General features: G+C 43.3%; 1 protein-coding gene across 6 annotated transcripts in view; it reads right to left on the reverse strand.

Annotated features, from left to right (window-relative positions):
* The window catches only part of unc13c (unc-13 homolog C (C. elegans)), a 188,622-nt gene that overhangs the window by 116,325 nt on the left and 53,210 nt on the right, over positions 1-19,087 (reverse strand). For all 6 annotated transcript variants that reach the window (XR_013127095.1, XM_076995311.1, XM_076995309.1 and 3 more), the window contains exons 11-12: positions 9,434-9,549; positions 9,030-9,193 (exon numbers count right to left, since the gene is read on the reverse strand). Coding sequence is in view for 5 of the 6 variants with exons in the window: in XM_076995311.1 (XP_076851426.1) it covers positions 9,030-9,193; positions 9,434-9,549 (280 nt within the window). In the remaining variant the exon portion in view is untranslated. The remainder of the gene's footprint in view (positions 1-9,029; positions 9,194-9,433; positions 9,550-19,087) is intronic.

The raw sequence follows: 19,087 nt of genomic DNA on the forward strand, positions 1-19,087 counted from the left end.
ACTAGATCCCCCCTTGTGGTTCTGGGATTTTTCCTCACCGTTCTTGTGATCATTTTGACCCCACGGGCTGAGATCTTGCGTGGAGCCCCAGATCGAGGGAGATTAGTAGTGGTCTTGTAGGTCTTCCATTTTCTGATTATTGCTCCCACAGTAGATTTCTTCACACCAAGCTGCTTGCCTATTGCAGATTCAGTCTTCCCAGCCTGGTGCAGGTCTACAATTCGGTTTCTGGTGTCCTCCGACAGCTCTTTCGTCTTCACCATAGTGGAGTTTGGAGTGTGACTGTTTGAGGTTGTGGGCAGGTGTCTTTTCTACTGTTAACGACTTCAAACAGGTGCCATTAATACAGGTAATGAGTGGGGGAAAGAGGAGCCTCTTAAAAAAGAAGTTACAGGTCTGTGACAGCCAGAAATCTTGCTTGTTTGTAGGTGACCAAATACTTGTACCTATGAACCTCACCATGTGACTAAGCTAGCAAATCAGACTTAAGTGACAGAGCATTAATGACATTAGCAGCGCCACCAGTGGCTGTAAAGGGGAACAACCAAATAGCAGTCAGAACACTTACTGCTACAGGAACTACCACCATCCGTCGTAACCTTCATTCCATCTCTCCATCAGTACTTGCCTCTACTATCACCACAGCCCTCCCGTCCCATGACTCTTTTTCTTGTCTCTCCACAGACACCGCCACTGACACTTTATTGTCCTCCCTCTCTTCATCTATTGACCTCTTATGTCCCCTCTCTTCCAAACCCACAAGATCCTCCCCACCTGCTCCTTGGCTCTCGGACACCCTACGTAACAACCGACAAGAACTGAGGATGGTTGAGAGGCGATGGAGGAAATCGAAGCTTACTGCTGATCTTCGCTTGTATCAAGTCTCTCCTGTCCCTATTCTCCATGGAACTAACTGCTGCCAAGACATCATTCTACAGAGAGAAGCTGGAGGCATCTACATCAGATCCACGCAAGATGTTCAAAATCTTCTCTTCTCTCCTCAAACCCTCCCCCCCTCCAACTCCCACTTCTCTTACTGCAGATGATTTTGTCACCTTCTTTGAAGAGAAGGTCAATACGATTCGCAGCACCTTTTCCCTAGTCCCTGTGCCCACTGTGTCCCCTCCTACTCCTCCCTTTTCTCTAACCTCCTTCTCTCCTCTCTCAGCTGAGATGGTGCTTCAGCTGCTGACATCCAGCAGTCCCACCACATGCCCTCTGGACCCCATCCCATCCACACTCCTCCAGACAATCTCCCACGAACTCCTCCCTTTCATCTCGACCATCATCAACAACTCCTTATCTTCAGGAATTGTGCCATCATCATTCAAGGCGGCTAGGGTGTTGCCAATCCTAAAGAAACCCAACCTTGACGCCACCAACATCAGCAACTACAGACCGGTATCTCTCCTCTCATTCCTTTCTAAGATCCTTGAGCGGGCTGTACACAACCAGCTATCCTCTTTTCTCTCACAGAACCAGCTTCAGGACCCCAACCAATCTGGCTTCAAGCCGACACATTCTACGGAAACTGCACTCATTGCAGTAACTGAGAAACTCCATGCGGCTAGAGCAAATGGACTATCATCAGTTCTGATTCTGCTTGACCTTTCGGCGGCCTTTGACACAGTCAATCATGAGATCCTCCTGTCCATCCTCTCAGGCCTTGGTATCACTGGCAATGCATGGACGTGGTTTGCATCCTACCTGGAGGGTCGTTCCTACCAAGTAACATGGGGAGGATCAACATCCACGCCATGCAAACTCTCCACCGGTGTTCCACAAGGCTCAGTGCTGGGTCCACTTCTTTTTTCCCTTTATACCCGCTCTCTGGGTGAGTCAATCTCTGCACATGGCTTCTCTTATCACTGTTATGCGGATGACACCCAGCTCTTCTTTTCCTTCCCACCCTCTGACACACAGGTTTCAGCTCAAATCTCTGCATGTCTGAAAGACATTGCCTCTTGGATGGCAGCTCACCACCTAAAGCTTAACCCAAGCAAGACAGAGATGCTGTACATCCCTGCAAGAGCCAGTCCTCATCGTGATCTTTCTATCTCATTCGAGAACACCGTGATCACTCCATCCATTGAAGCACGTAGCCTTGGTGTAGTTGTCGACAATCAACTCTCCTTCACGGCCCACGTTGCTAACACAACACGATCATGCAGATTCGCCCTTCACAACATTTGGAGGATTCGGCCATTTCTCTCTAGGGAGGCCACTCAGGTCCTTGTCCAGTCCCTTGTTATCTCAAGACTGGACTACTGCAACTCCCTACTGGCTGGTCTTCCTATGCATGCCATCAAACCCCTGCAACTGATCCAGAACGCTGCAGCTCGGTTGGTCTTCAACCTTCCCAAGTTCAGCCATGTCACTCCCTTGCTGTCCTCCCTCCACTGGCTTCCGGTAGCTGCCCGCATCAAATATAAAACCCTGGTGCTGGCCTACAAAGCAAAGAATGGTCCAGCTCCTCCTTACTTGATGGCCATGGTAAAACCCAGATGCATACCTAGAGCCCTCCGCGCCTCAAGTATGTCTCGTCTTGACCCTCCATCATCCAGGACACATGGGAGACAAGCATCCAGACTTTTCTCTGTCCTGGCTCCAAGGTGGTGGAATGAACTTCCCTTGTGTGTCCGAACATCGGAGTCACTTGCTGTCTTCAGACGCCGACTGAAGACCCACCTCTTTCAAGTGCACTTTGCATAATTATGCTTTGTCTATTGTACTTTATCGTCTCTTTCCTCAGGTATTGTGCATAATTGGGTTATAGGAATTGTTTACTGTCTTTTTCCTCAGGGGATGTGTATATTCAGGTATAATTGTTAGGTATCATTTGACTTTCGTCTAGTGGTTTTTCCAGCTTAGAGTACCTTGTGTTCAGGACTATCTATTCTACCTTGGAGATTCCAAGCAACTACATAGCACTTTTGTAAGTCGCTCTGGATAAGAGCGTCTGCTAAATGCCATAAATGTAAATGTAAATGTAAATGTAATCCCTGCTGATCTGTGACTCCATGCGCGCTCATCTCACAGACAACGTGAAAAGCCAAGTGAAGAAAATTTATTCGGAGCTTGCCGTCATTCCGGGAGGATTAACTAAAGAACTCCAACCACTGGACATTGGCATAAACAGGGCGTTTAAAGTTGCGAGCGCCGTAACGTGGGAGCGATGGATGATAGACGGCGAACACACATTTACTAAAACTGGGAGGCAGCGGTGGGCAAGTTACGCCACCGTTTGTGAATGGATTGTGGATGCCTGGGCTAAGGTTTCTGCTGTAACTGCTGTCTGAGCTTTCGCGGAGTGCACAGAAGATGAGGACTTTGATGGATTTGTGGGAGAAGAGTGATTAAAAATAATGCATGTTTTGTCAAGTAGTTGAATAAACTTCAATTAAAAATCACTATTTCGCATCCTTTATTTTCTTGTAGACCGTATGTTTTAGCATGTGCCTTATAATATGTTGCTGTACAGAATAAGTACCATACAGAAATAGAGTCCGTAATTGAGACTGCGCCTTATAGTACGGTGCACTTTATACTGTACATGGGTCAAATACAGAAATAGACCCTGTAATTCAGACTGCACCTTATAATAGTGGTCTGTGAATGGATTGTGGATGCCTGGGCTAAGGTTTCTGCTGTAATTGGTCCGGAAAATACGGTACACACACTAATACGCACACTCATGTGTTTTACTTTATAACTGTCACACTTTAAACTATTCAACAAAAAGAAGAAAACATTCTCAAATTATACAATTGATTGTCCCAGAAGCCCATCTGGTCCACAGTGAAAATGATCTGTGACTGTAAACTGTTTTGGACAAGAGCCTCAGTTGAATGCCATAGATGTAAATGTGCAGTGGTTGGGTTAGTGTTTGTGATTGGCCATATATCTAATTGTGCAGTGGTTTGGATTAGAGTGTTTGTGATTGGCCATAGATGTAAATGTGCAGTGGTTGGGTTAGATTGTTTATGACTGGCCATAGATGCCCATTCCTGAGGCCTGATGTGATCAGGTTCTAGCGGCCTGACTCGCTTCCCTGGTGGGAATGTTTTTATGGAATCTCTCTGAACTTCTATCATTTATACCACCCAAACGTGGTATAAAAAATCTAGATCACAGAAGCAATTCAAGAAATCGTTATTTTCCAGTATGATGTATTCAATACATTTTTTCTTGTATGTCATAACACTTGTTGTTTTGTTGTTGTTGTTGTTTTGAGTTAAATCTTTCCTGAATTCTAGGATGGTGTACTGCATCCCTGGATAAGTGTGTTCTCCCTAACAGCAGTGAGAGTATGATGATAACTAAATAGAACCTTCACGACTGCAGCCCATGGCTGCCCCAGCCAGATGACGTGTAGGTAATAAGAGGGCATTTAAAGGAGTGTAATGACTAAGATGTCAGCTAGTCAACTCAAACACTCCTACTTTATCTCAAACATTCCTACTTTATCTCAAACACCCCGACTTTATCTCAAACACCCCTATTTTAGAACACCCATACATTATCTCAAACACCCCTACTTAATCTTGAACACCCTACAACCCCTGGATGAAATGTCTAGCATCAAAATGGTTTTATTCAGTGACTGCGTTCTCCGCCCTGTCGCCCCTCCCCCTCCCTCTCTCACCCCTCCACCTCCCTCATTCTCTCCCTCATATTTTTGGCTCTGCTCTTGATGAAGAGTTCCTCCAGGCTAAATCAGAATAAATGATATCTGGTAAGAGGTGCTGGCCTCTCGTTGCCAGGTTACAATTTTTCCTTCCTTCCTTCCTTCCTTCCTGCATTCATTTTCTCATTCTTCACTTTTAAAATCCCTCTCTCAGGGCTCTAGAAGTCCGCACAAACCCATTGTAAACCCACTGTAAATCAGGTGAATAAAACAGCTCTAAGGGATGAATCTCGTTGTTTCTCTCCCTTCTCTTTGTCTCTCTCTCCCTCTCTTTCTGTCCCTCTCCCTCATCTCCCACCTCTCTCTCTCCTCTTACCTCTTTCTCTCTCTCTCTCCAGTCCTCCTCCATACACATCTTTCATTTTAGGCACCAGTGAAACCTGTTTGTTTAATGGATGGCTCCCAGGGTGCCGTGCAGCAGCCCACTCCTCTTGCCTGCCTGCTCATGAGCACGATCATCCTGACCCCAGCAGCATGTACACAGCTGTGGACGCTGCCATGATGCGGGAGAGCTGGGAGCTCTCTCCCACCATCACACCTCCACACCATCACAGCATCACACCATCTCACCTCCACACCATCACACCATCACACCTCCAAACCCCCACAACATCACACCATTTCACCTTCACACCATCTCACCTCCACACCATCACAACATCACACCTCCAAACCCCCACATCACACCATCTCACCTCCACACCGTCACACCATCTCACCTCCACACCATCACACCATCACACCCCACACCATCACACCTCCAAACCCCCACAACATCACACCATCTCAACTCCACACAGTCACACCACCACACCATCTCACCTCCACACCATCACAACATCACACCATCACACCGTCACACCATCTCACCTCCACACCATCACACCATCACACCCCACACCATCACACCTCCAAACCCCCACAACATCACACCATCTCAACTCCACACAGTCACACCACCACACCATCTCACCTCCACACCATCACACCATCTCACCTCCACACCGTCACACCATCTCACCTCCACACCGTCACACCATCTCACCTCCACACCGTCACACCATCTCACCTCCACACCGTCACAACATCACACCATCACACCCCACACCAACACACCATCACAAATGTTCAAAGGTCATTTTGGAGTTTAAGAGCCAGGCACTGGCTCAAGGTAGCATTACTGTGACCTAACCTAACCCTTACTGTGTAGACATCTGTCTGCATGATGGGAGACAATACAGCTGTTGTCTGATATGACTGTCTGTCATCAGCTTTATCTTTGTTAAGAGTTCCTTCAACTACACCATATAAACAGGGTTAGATGTCTGCAATCAGATCCTCACTGACTTCTCTTCTCTCAGCCCCACTCAAGGCTAACACACACACACACACACACAAACACACACACGCACACTCTGTGTAGTAGTGGAAGCATCAGAGTCTCTCAAGAAAGCATCAGAGACTTTGATTTTAGCTCTGACCCTAATCAATCATACTCCAGATACTCAAACACACACATATACACACACACAGACACATGAACGCACACACTCTCGTCTGTCTCAGTGAGAACCCTTAGAGTAGAACTGCAACCCACCTGGAGCCCTAACGAATGCCTTCTTAGATCAGTGTTGCCCAGAGAGGTGGAGACACAGGGGAGAGGCAAACAAAACCCCTGCTCCCTCATCCACGCCCTTATTCCCTCAGCCCCTCCCTTATTCCCTCAGCCCCGCCCTTATTCCCTCAGCCCCGCCCTTATTCCCTCAGCCCCTCCCCTGCTACGCCAGCCCCCGTCCGTCACAGGACTATGCTGTCGGCTCTTGTCACAGTCACAGACTTCGACTAATCTGAGCCCTGACACTGTCTCTCTTCTCCCACAGTGAGGAAGCAGGCGATTAGCAGTGACCGAGACGACAGGGACAACAGTGATCACACAGATACAGCCGTGCTCCAGTGTGGGGTCTCACATTAAGAATGAGGATTCACACAGGGAAAGAACGAACTTGTGTGTGAGTGTGTGTGTGTGTGTCGGTCACTGTGGCTCTGTTTGAAATAGACTACTACATACTGGATACTGCATACTGGACTCAGTATATACTGGATACTGCATACTGGTCCTCGTAGTAGTATGCAGTACAGTTTCCAGTATGCGACAAAAGCAAAGCATACTACGGGGTCACATGAACGTAGCGTTGCATGATGGGATGCAGTACACCACGAAGATAGCTCTGTTCGCGTACTGGAATATTTTGCGGAAGTAGTAGGTCATCCGGGGATGTTTCGCATACTGGAAAATTTCATTTTGGTCACATACTGCATACGGCATACTGATTTGGGGCTCGATCAGTACGCCAGTAGTATGTAGTAGGCTATTTCGAACACAGCCTGTGTCTCAGCTGCACTCTACTGACTCAGGACTAATCACATGATTGATCAGATGACTGATCAGATGACTGATGATTTTTAAACAGAATAAGTAATGCATCTCCTTCGGGAAAGAAATTTCATTTCAGTTCTAAGAAAGTATTATTGTTTTCTGCAAGCCTCATTAAATAAGTAATTTGCAGACCATCTTTTTTCCCTGCTTAGCCCAGACATTGTGATTTATTACAGCCCCTCTACTAAAACACACAGTATGCACTAAAACATCCATCTACTAAAATGCACAGTATGTACTAAAACATTTGTCTTCTAAAGCACACAGTATGTATTAAACATCCCTCTACTAAAAGACACAGTATGCACTAAAACGTCCCTCTACTAAAGCACACAGTATGCATTAAATCATCTCTCTACTAAAATACACTGTATGTGCTAAAATGCTCCTCTACTAAAGCACAGTATGCACTAAAACGCCCCTCTACTAAAGCACTCAGTATGCATTAAAATGCCCCTTTACTAAAGCACACAGTATGTACTAAAACACCGTCTACTAAAGCACACAGTATGCACTAAAATGCCCCTTTACTAAAGCACACAGTATGCACTAAAACGCCTCTACTAAAACACACAGTATGCACTAAAACACCCCTCTACTAAAGCACACAGTATGCACTAAAATGCCCCTCTACTAAAACACACAGTATGCACTAAAACACCCCTCTACTAAAGCACACAGTATGCACTAAAACGCCCCCCTACTAAAGCACTCAGTATGCACTAAAATGCCCCTTTACTAAAGCACACAGTATGCACTAAAACGCCTCTACTAAAGCACACAGTATGCACTAAAACGCCCCTCTACTAAAGCACTCAGTATGCACTAAAATACCCCTTTACTAAAGCACACAGTATGCACTAAAACACCCCTCTACTAAAGCCCACAGTATACACTAAAACACCCCCCTACTAAAGCACACAGTATGCACTAAAACGCCCCTTTACTAAAGCACACAGTATGCACTAAAACACCCCTCTACTAAAGCACACAGTATGAACTAAAACGCCCCTCTACTAAAGCACTCAGTATGCACTAAAATACCCCTTTACTAAAGCACACAGTATGCACTAAAACACCCCTCTACTAAAGCCCACAGTATACACTAAAACACCCCCCTACTAAAGCACACAGTATGCACTAAAACGCCCCTTTACTAAAGCACACAGTATACACTAAAACACCCCTCTACTAAAGCACACAGTATACACTAAAACTACCCTCTACTAAAGCACACAGTATGCACTAAAATGCCCCTCTACTAAAGCACACAGTATACACTAAAACACCCCTCTAATAAAGCACTCAGTATGCACTAAAATGCCCCTTTACTAAAGTACACAGTATGCACTAAAACACCCCTCTACTAAAACACACAGTATGCACCAAAGTGCCCCTCTACTAAAGCACCCAGTATACAGTAAAACACCCCTCTACTAAACATATAGTATGCACACTTATGTTCTCCCTCTTTGTGAACTTATATGCCTGTTGCTGAGGGACACTGAGAGCTGGGGGCGGGGACACAGAGAGCTGGGCTGGACACGACCCACAGCATGACACCCGGAGCAGCTCTCACAGTGCATGCCTGAGGTACATACATATTCCTTTAAGCAAAGCTTCACTTACAGTAGCTAAGGCAATGCATTGTACATCTATTTATCAATATACACAACATATACTGCAAACTGGGTGGCATGGTGGTGGTTAGCGCTCTCGCCTCACAGCAAGGTGGTCTGGGTTTAATTCTCAGTCTGGTCTGTGTGGGGTAATATACAAAACACTACTGTAGTAATACTTCATATCCACATGAATATACTTCATATTCATAAACCCTGCCCCTAATGACAGTTTTAAACCTATGGTCATTCTATCAATGTCCACCTTAGACCTGGAGGCACTCACGTCATGGCCTGGTAGATGGACTCCACTCCGAAACGCATGGCAAACTCATCCACAATCTCCTGAGACACGTCATCGAAGTAAACCTTCCATGCCTCATCACCTTTGACCTCAGGAATCTTCACAGCACCACTGTTCTTTACTTCGGTCAGGTAGTGGAAGAGATTCTGCACAGGTATAACACACACACACACACACACACACACACACACACACACACACACACACACACAGCAAAGTCATCTGAGTCATGATCTCTTGTAAACTTCATTTACAGTCAAGCGGACACTGTCTACATTATCGAGAGTTGTTTCATCTTCTCTTCAGTTTTTGCCAAGCACACATTCAATATGTGTCCAGAAGACTGAAGTCTCTCTTGATGTCTTTGAGCAGGAGAACTCACTCACCTCATGTAAACATGTGTACTGCCCATGGGGTGGAGCTACCTTCTCCTCTCCTTTCATCTCCACACTGATCTTCAGTCTGATGGCACCAGACACCATAGACTTATCAGTTCTTTTCTCTGGAGAGGGAGAGGGAAGGAGGGAGGGAGGGAGAGAGAGAGAGAGAGAGAGAAAGAGGGAGAGAGAGAGAGAGAGAGAGAGAGAAATGGTTCAGAAATAAAAGTAAGGAAGTTAGAAAGTTAGAAAGACAGAGAGACAAAGAAACACCAAGAGTGTTGGATTGAAAAGTGAGTGAAAAGAAAGACACAGACATGGGCGAGCCATTGATGGAGTAGGTTGCAGTTTGGAAAGCTCTGCTGGAATGCTTGAAAAAGATTGAATTTTAGATCTATACGACCGCAAATAATATATCAAAAGTTTTCGGACAATCTATAATCTAGCACTACAGCATTAACTCTCTTTATTTCTATATAAATGACTAAGAATCTTTGACAGTTTACATACATGGAGAAAAACATCGCACATCAACCTCGCCAGCTGAGCGGTCAGACATGGAGGCGGTGAAGGCCAAGATTCTCTCCGCTCTAAAAACGGACATTCAATCTCTTCTGAGGTCTGAACTAAAATCCACACTTGCCGAAGAGTTTGATGCCATTAAATCAGAACTACAGGCTGTCAGAGCAGAACTGACAAATAATATAACCGTGCTTCGCTCTGATCTGGATCAAACTAAGCGGACTGTACGTGAAATGGAGAACGGCTTATCAACGTGTTCGGACCATGTAACCGAGTTACAGAACAGTGTCCACAAACTTCAGACCCAGGTGACTGAACTGCAGGAAAAGTGTGTGGACATGAAGGGCAAAATGTGGAGAAAAAATATCTGTATTGTTAATGTGGCTGAGGAGCCGGGCTCGTGTTCTCCGTCCTCTGTAACCAAGTTGTTAAAAGAAGTTCTCCATATTGACTGGGAGATTCTGGTCGACAGATCACACCGAGGACCACAGTCGAGGCTGCCTGGTCAAAAACCACGGGTCATTATTGCAAAACTACATTATCATCAGGACTGTATGTAGATACTCCGCAGATGCAGAGAAACAGGCCCGCTTCAGGAACATCTCCATTTTCCCGGATTATCCACCTAGTGTGGTGCGAGCACGGAGTGCTTTTAATGAGTTCAAAAATCTTCTTCGAGGCCGAGATAATGTTCGCTATGGTTTTCGTCACCCTGCCAGATTCAGCATCACTTATGATTGAACAGAGAAGAATTTTAGTGACCCGGCAGAGTCTCTGACGTATGTAAAATCACACATTATCTGATACAGGGTGGATTTACGGGGACTGTTTCAGAATAACAAGCTCATCACTTTCTCAACTCAAGTAAGAACTTAATAACGCTGGAAAGACTCTCTGATTCTCTACAATACTTGTGTGGTCTGAAGGACTGTTTCATCACGATGATGGGACTGTTTAGGTTTGGTTGTATAGCGCTTATCGGTTATATATTTCTTTAGTGTTAATAGCAGCGCTTTGGTTTGGTTTAGAGTAGCAGTAAACACTAACGTGTGGATTTGTTTTTCCTCAGGGGTTTTATGGTCACTTCGTTCTAAATAGTGACCGGGGTGGGAAAACTTTAAAATCAATAATAAGCAGGATTTTGTTATCTTTTTATACTCTCCAAACGTTCCCATTAAGAAATTTATTTCAAGTATACAGAGCCATAGGATTCAACATATTTAAATATTTGTCACGGTTCCGCTCCGGACCCCTCCTTGTGGGTGTGTTGTTACGATGTCCGTGTCTAGTTATGTTTGTAATTCTGTGGGTATGGGTTGTTTGTGAGCGTGTTCATTAATCTCACCTGTGCCTTGTCTTGTGATCACTGGGGAATGTGTTCTTCACTTATTTAATGTGCGTTCGCGCAATGTCTCGTGCTCATCTTTGTCTAAAGTTCATGCTTGACTGAGCTTCATGTTTATGTGCTTGCGCTATCATGCTGAACTTCACTGTGTCGATTAAAAGTATATGTTCACCGCCCGTTGACAGTCTTGCTGGGGCCCAGGACAAGAAAGTTTCATGTGCCCCCTCCGCCCGCTTACGTCATTTGAATTTCCTCTGTAGCAGACAATCCTTGTGTTAGGTCATATATAGTATATAATATAGCCACACATCAAAGCTGTTTCTGACAGCTGACTGGTTTATACTTGACGCGGCGCGAGGGTCCGCGCGGCGAAAATGACGTAATCGCAGTGGCACCGCCCGTGCGTGAGGGCCTCACGCGCTGTCAATTCGCGAGGTCGTGCACCTCTCGAATTTTGTAACTTCGCGCGCGCCTCGCTTCAGCGCAATGAACAAAGTCATGTTTGCCGGTTCCATACACCTTTACAAGGTGGAATTAAAGCACTTGTACGTCACTTTAAAGGTCAATTTCAATATTTCCCAGAACGTTAAACCTAATTAAGTTAAATATTTATACATATACTCGAAATAATTCGCTTTTTAAATCACATTATTTAATGGCTGTTCATTTTCAAAACGCCCAAACGTCTTCACGTTCTCTCATGTTTCGTCCTGGAATTACAAGAGGCTCGTATAACGTAATACAGGAGATTTAGTTTTAAAATACAAGTACTTTAGCTTACTTTAGCACTTTTCAAACCTGGAACACAATGCAACATTAAAATTCGTCAGATAAATATTTTTCCTTTCTTTTCTGCGCTACAGATGTCTGTTTACTTTAACTATCCGCCACTGTATTTCCCGCTGTTGGGCGGGTACCAGCCGGCTACGATCGGTGCTGGATCAAACCATTTTTCAGTGGGAGGCGGGGGTGTATGCACTTAATGGAAAATATGCAGATAGGTAAAAAAAAACATATATTTTTAGCCATTGAGCTTATTTTAAGTACATAATTTTATATTAATGAAAAATTTCAAGATTATTTAAAATTATAGACTTGAAATAAAAAATAAATTGCTGGGCTCTTTGATGGGCCCCCCTGGCCCTGGGGCCCGGGACAACAGACCCGGTTGTCCCCCCCTGTCGACGGGGCTGTTCATCACAAACTTCTTCGTCGTGCCTGCCTCCTCCGACCATCACAATATCATTATGCTTTTACCCATACAACACGGTTACAGATAGGTCATTGAATACAGGTTGCCAGGTCTCCTTTGCAAGCTGGAATTTTAAATCTCTCAATCATCCAGTGAAATGAAAAAAAAGTGCTAGAACATTTAAAACAGCTTAATGTTGGGATTGCTTTCTTACAAGAGACTCATCTACGTACATCTGACCATTTTAGACTGAGGGGAGGCTGCATCGGCCAGGTATATCATTCAATCTTTCATTCTAAAACTAGAGGAACAGCAATACTAATTAATAAAAACATCCCTTTTATCCTGACACAGACTGTTGCAGATTCAGCAGGTTGTTACATTATAGTGGTGGGCAGATTATATAATATCCCAGTTATACTGGCAAATGTTTATGCTCCAACCTGGGATGATAGTACTTTTTTTTACTTTTTAACTTATTTGGGGAGGAGATATCAACTGCGTTCTGTCACACTCATTAGACCGCAGCTCATCTAAAACCATTACCCCATTTCAATCAGCGCACACAATCAAATTATTTCTTGAATCATATGGGGTGTCTGATGGTTGACGATCTCGGAACCCAAATTCCAACTATTATTTTTTCTCTCCAGTACATAAAACATACTCCCGAATTGATTACTTTTTTTTAGATAATAGGCTTCTTCCTTTAGTGGACACTTGTGAATATCAGGCTATATTAATATCTGATCATGCCCCTCTACTAATGAACATTTGATTTCCTATTGACCAGGTCAAGTATCGCCCCTGAAGTTTAAACACACTGCTACTATCAGATAATAAAAATGATTACAAGGGAAATTACCACATTTTTAGAAATAAACAGGACTCCAGGAATGTTTGCCTCAGTTATATGGGAGTCTATGAAAGCGTACCTTGGGGGACAAATTATCTCATATTGTGCACACAGGAAAAAGCTCAAATGGAAACATTTAAGAATTTAGCAACTGACATCCAGAATGTTTACAGAGAGATTATGCTTACTCCCTGTCCTCAACTGTACAAGCTGAATATAACCTTCTGTCCACCAAACATAGAAAATCTTATAAATAAGACTTGACATCGCTCTTATGAATTTGGAGAAAAGACAAGCAAGATTCTAGCTTACCAGTTAAAAGAAAAAAGCAGCACTAAAAATATATCCCAAATAAACGATGATTTGGGAATGAAGCATGTAGACCAAGCAGAGATTAACCAATGTTTTTATAAATTTTACTCCAAATTATATGAATCACAATCTTATGGGGACAAATCTTTATTTAATTCTTTCTTTGAAAAGTTAAATATCTCAAAAATTTATACAGCTATGGCAGATTAATTGGACAGTCCTCTGACTATAGATCGATGCCAAATTGATGCAAGGAGGGAGGGCCCCGGAACCAGATGATTACAAAAAGTTTGCCAGGGATTACAAAAAAGTTCGCTCCCATCTTAATGTCGGTATATGAGGAGTCACTTGCTTCTGGCTGCCTTCCTCCTACTATGCATCAAGCGGTTATCTCACTCGTACCTAAAAATGGCAAGGACCCCTTAGAATGCGGATCATATCGACCCATTTCTTTATTAAATGTCGATAACAAGCTGCTTGCCAAAATGCTAGTTCTCAGACTAGAAAGAGTGCTACCATCTATAATACTGATGATCAGACAGGCTTTATTAAGAATTGTCATTTATTCTACAATGTGAGTAGACTTCTTAATATTCTTTCTACACCCACTTCATCCAGCCTCCCAGAGATAATTTTATCATTGGATGCAGAGAAAGCCTTTGATCGTGTGAAATGGGATTATCTCTTCTATACTCTAAAATCTTATGGATTCTGCCCTAAATGTATTTAATTGTATAAAAGCTATTTGCGCCACTCCAGTAGAGGCAGTGCGCACTAATTATACTATTTCCCCTTTATCCAGCTACACCGGGGTACTAGGCAGGGTTGCTGTCTGTCACCATTACTATTTGCTCTTGCAATAGAATCCTTAGCCAATGCAATTAGGAATGAGATTAAAATTAAAGGATTAATGAGGGGAGGTATGGAGCATAAAATATCCCTATATGCAGATGACATGCTTCTATATATCAGTGAACCTATGAGTAGTTTACCAAAATTATTAGATTAACTGGATAAATTTGGCGATATTTCTGGGTATAAAATAAATCTAGAGAAAAGTGAATTAATATCTTTAGGCCAGCCCCAAATGACATCAATGTATAGCAAACTCCCTTTTAGAGTTAATGAAAACAAATTTAAATATTTAGGAATGTACATGTGACGGGCAGGGAATGCTAAATAAAATGGAAGCGATCACGCCAAGTCTCAGAAAAAAGGAAGGTTTTAATGAATAAAGTGCGCAAACCAAAAACCCGTGACACAATCCAAATGAAGGAAACAATGACCAGCAGTCAACTGGTACAAAGACAAGACATATATAGACAGACAAAGGACCGTCAGGTGAGGCGGATCATAGGACCCGCCCCCCTGAGAGACGAACACAACACAACAACAACAAGACAACTGCCGCTGTGGACGGGGGCGACCAGCAGTGGGCCCGCCGTACCGTGACACTACATCACTCTTAAATTTAAGGATCTTTATAAGGCCAATATTCTGCCTCTTCTAGCCTGTCTGAAAAAGGACATTGCACGCAGGAACTTACTGTCATTATCACTGGCAGGCAGGATCAACACTATTAAAATGAATGTACTACCCAGACTCTTGTACAGTTGTGATCAAATTTATTCAACCCCCAATGCTGCGAAGGGTTTTATGGAATTCAGTGCACATTTGTAATTGTGTTCATAATGAAATCTTACAAGGACTTGTTAAAGAACTAAATGCAACTAAGATAGCATCAATTTTTTTTTGTCATAAAGTATTAAATGGCCTTTTTGTGATTTCTTCATTGACACAATTATTCAACCCCTTTACAACTACCACTCCTAAGAACAGAGGTTCATTCCAGTGTTTTCCATCAGGTATTGAAAACATCTGTGGATGTCAACGAGCAGCAATCAAGCATGATAAGCACCAATTAGGCAGATTTAAAAGGACTGTGATACTCAGCTCCTTCTAGACATCTACTGGTGTGTTTCCAAGCATGGTGAAGGCAAGAGAATGGTCCCAGAAGACAAGAGAAGAGGTTATTGCTCTTCACAAGAATGGCAATGGATATAAAAAGATTGCGAAGTTGTTAAATATTCCAAGAGACACTATCGGAAGTATCATTCGCAAGTTCAAGTTAAAGGGCACAGTGGAAACGTTACCTGGTCGTGGCAGAAAGAAGATCCTGACCGCGACTGCTGTGCGCTACCTGAAGCGTAATGTGGAGAAAAATCCCCGCGTGACTGCTAAGGAACTGAAAAAAGACCTGTCAGATGTGGGCACTGAAGTTTCAGCTCAGACAATAAGGCGCGCACTGCATAACGAAGACCTCCATGCCAGAACGCCCAGACGCACCCCCTTGCAGACTCCAAAGAACAAGAAAAGTCGACTGCAGTATGCCAAAAGTCATGTGGACAAGCCACAAAGGTTTTGGAACAGGTTTTGGAAACTAAATTAGAACTGTTTGGGACAATGGACCAGCGCTATGTTTGGAGAAGGAAGAACCAGGCTTATGAACAAAAGAACACCTTGCCTACTGTGAAGCATGGCGGGGGGTCAATTATGCTTTGGGGCTGTTTTGCTTCTAATGGTACAGGAGAGCTTCAACGTGTGCAGGGTACCATGAATTCCCTTCAGTACCAGGAGATCTTGGAGGAAAATGTGATGGAGTCAGTCACAAACCTGCGGCTTGGGAGACGTTGGACCTTCCAACAGGACAATGATCCGAAGCACACATCCAAGTCCACTAGAGCATGGTTGAACATGAAAGGCTGGAACATTCTAGAGTGGCCATCGCAATCACCAGACTTAAATCCAATTGAGAACCTCTGGTGGGACCTAAAGAAGGCAGTTGCAGTGCGCAAGCCTAAGAATGTGACTGAACTGGAGGCTTTTGCCCATGAAGAATGGGCTAAGATACCCATAGGTCGCTGCAAGACACTTGTGTCAAGCTATGCTTCACGCTTGAAAGCTGTCATAACTGGAAAAGGATGTTGTACTAAGTACTAAAAAATAATGTCACTAGGGGGTTGAATAAAACTGATAATGATGTGAGCACAGTAAAGACATTTGTGGTTATTCCATCATAAATATTATGTTATGTTTGTCTAATTTATAAGTGCCTCTTTGATATAATTGTAAATAAGATGACTGAAATGATCAAAATCAATGTCAAACTGGCCAAAACACTTTATTTCAGTGGGGGTTGAATAAATTTGATCACAACTGTACATATTTCAGTGTCTCCCAATTTTCATATCCAAAACCTTTTTTATGCAATTAGACAAACAGCTGTCAGGATTTATCTGGAATAACAAAAGTCCCAGAATTTGCAGAAATATATTACAGCGTCACCGTACCCAAGGTGGTTTATCATTACCTAACTTTTGGTACTATTACTGGGCTTCAAACATCAGGGCCATGTTATTCTGGTTCAATACAGCAAGAACTAATGCACCCCCTAAATGGGTACATTTGGAGGAATCATCTTGTTCCACCTCACTAAAGGCATTACTTTACGCAAAATTACCCTTACCAAAATCTTTACCTGATTACTCATCAAACCCAATTGTAAAACAGTCGCTGAAAATTTGGCTGCAGTTTCGAAGAACTTTTTCACTGAATTATTTTTCTGTATAGTCTGTCACGGTACGGCGGGCTGCCTACTGGTCGCCCCGTCTACAGCGGCAGCTGTCCTGTCAAGCGAACATATATATATATATATATATATATATATATATATATATATATATATATATATATATAGCAGAATTATATAAATTCTGCTGTTATTTATTTGCATTTACTTATATTTTCCCTTTGCCCTCTGCCTCTTTTCAGATATTTGTTTATATGATACAGCACTGATATTCATTTATCATCTATATATGCATGGAAGAGACATGACTAGGGGGTTTAAGGGAAGGGGGTTGGGCTTTGGATTTTCCTCTTTTATTTAAATTTTTTTTTCTCTTTTTCTTTTTTTCTCTTTTTCTTATATTCGTGTTAAGTTTGTTGTGTAATTAGAAAATGCCAATAAATATACTTTTGTTAAAAAAAAGTAAAAAAAAAAAGAGAAAGACAAAGACAAAAGTAAATTTACAAACCCTGAATCTCCTTGAGCCATGCATACACTCACACACTGACCATCTCTCACAAGTCCTGGATCAGATCCTGTATGACCAGCCCTACTACAACACGAGAGTACCTCCCTGTAAGAGCCCCCTCCCCTTTATTTATATTCTGGGAGCTCAGGAAACCTGCCAATTAGCGAACTGCAGTATTTGAGATGTTATCCACAGCTGCAACCCGCTCCATGCCTAAATTTAACATTTAAATATTTAATTTTGTTTATTTTGTGCCTGTCAAAATCTCCTGCACACAGCGGTCATCTCCATGTGCTGCTTCCTTGTTTGGTGTAGATGCTATTTTACAAATGTGTGGGGTTATTTCTACATGACTGGCCCAGCCTGCTGCTGGAGTGATGGGTGAAGTGTCAGGACATGGAACCTCCAGCTGACTGGAACAAACTCATTTGAAGAAACAAACCTGACAACCTTCAAGCAGAACATATCCTGTTATGAAGAAGTAATGTTCTTTTTTAAGAAGTAAAGTACTGTTAATTTACATAATGAACCACGCAGCCAGTAAATGCAGAGCCAACACACCTCATGAAAATTAATTTTCTGAACACACATTCCTCCATCTTCTGCCATTGGGGGAATGCCTAGTAGTTTTCCCCAAGGTATTCTATCACACCTGATTCAACCGATTTAGAAGCCTGAGGCTGAAGGTCGCTAGTGTCAAAGCAGACACGCCCCAACTTGCTCTGCCGTGGGCTGTGTAGTGTCAGAGCAGACACACCCTGCCTCTGTGCAGTGTGTCAGAGCAGACATGCCCCGCCTCTATGAAGTATCAGAGCAGACACGCCCCACCTCTGTGCAGTGTGTCAGAGCAGACACGCCATGCCTCTATGCACTGTCAGAGCAGACACACCCCACCTCTGTGTAGTGTCAGCAGTGTGTCAGAGCAGACACGCCCCGCCTCTATGCAGTGTCAGAGCAGACACGCCCCACCTCTGTGTAGTGTGTCAGAACCAGAGACCGTATATATAAGTGGACTGGACGACACGAGTGAAAAGTGAAGCCTCCGTGAGTCAGCTGCCCTCTAGTGGCTGGCTGCAGTACAACTTTTAACCCCGCCCATTCCCATGTAAGTGAACGGGCCGGACGAGAAACTTTTAATTTTTATTACACGTAAAATAAGTTTTTTGAGCAATTATATTTTGTCAAATCTATAAGACCCCATTGCGTTAGTATCTCTCCCAGTGTTTTTCTCTACGATAAACAGATTTTATAGAAGTTATTAAGTGTTATTTAAAGGGGTGTGGCAATATGGTGATTGACAGTTAATAGCTGCGTTGGTTGACATCTAATACCAGACGCT

The sequence above is a fragment of the Brachyhypopomus gauderio genome, chromosome 2, assembly GCF_052324685.1.
Source record: "Brachyhypopomus gauderio isolate BG-103 chromosome 2, BGAUD_0.2, whole genome shotgun sequence".
NCBI lineage: Eukaryota > Metazoa > Chordata > Actinopteri > Gymnotiformes > Hypopomidae > Brachyhypopomus > Brachyhypopomus gauderio.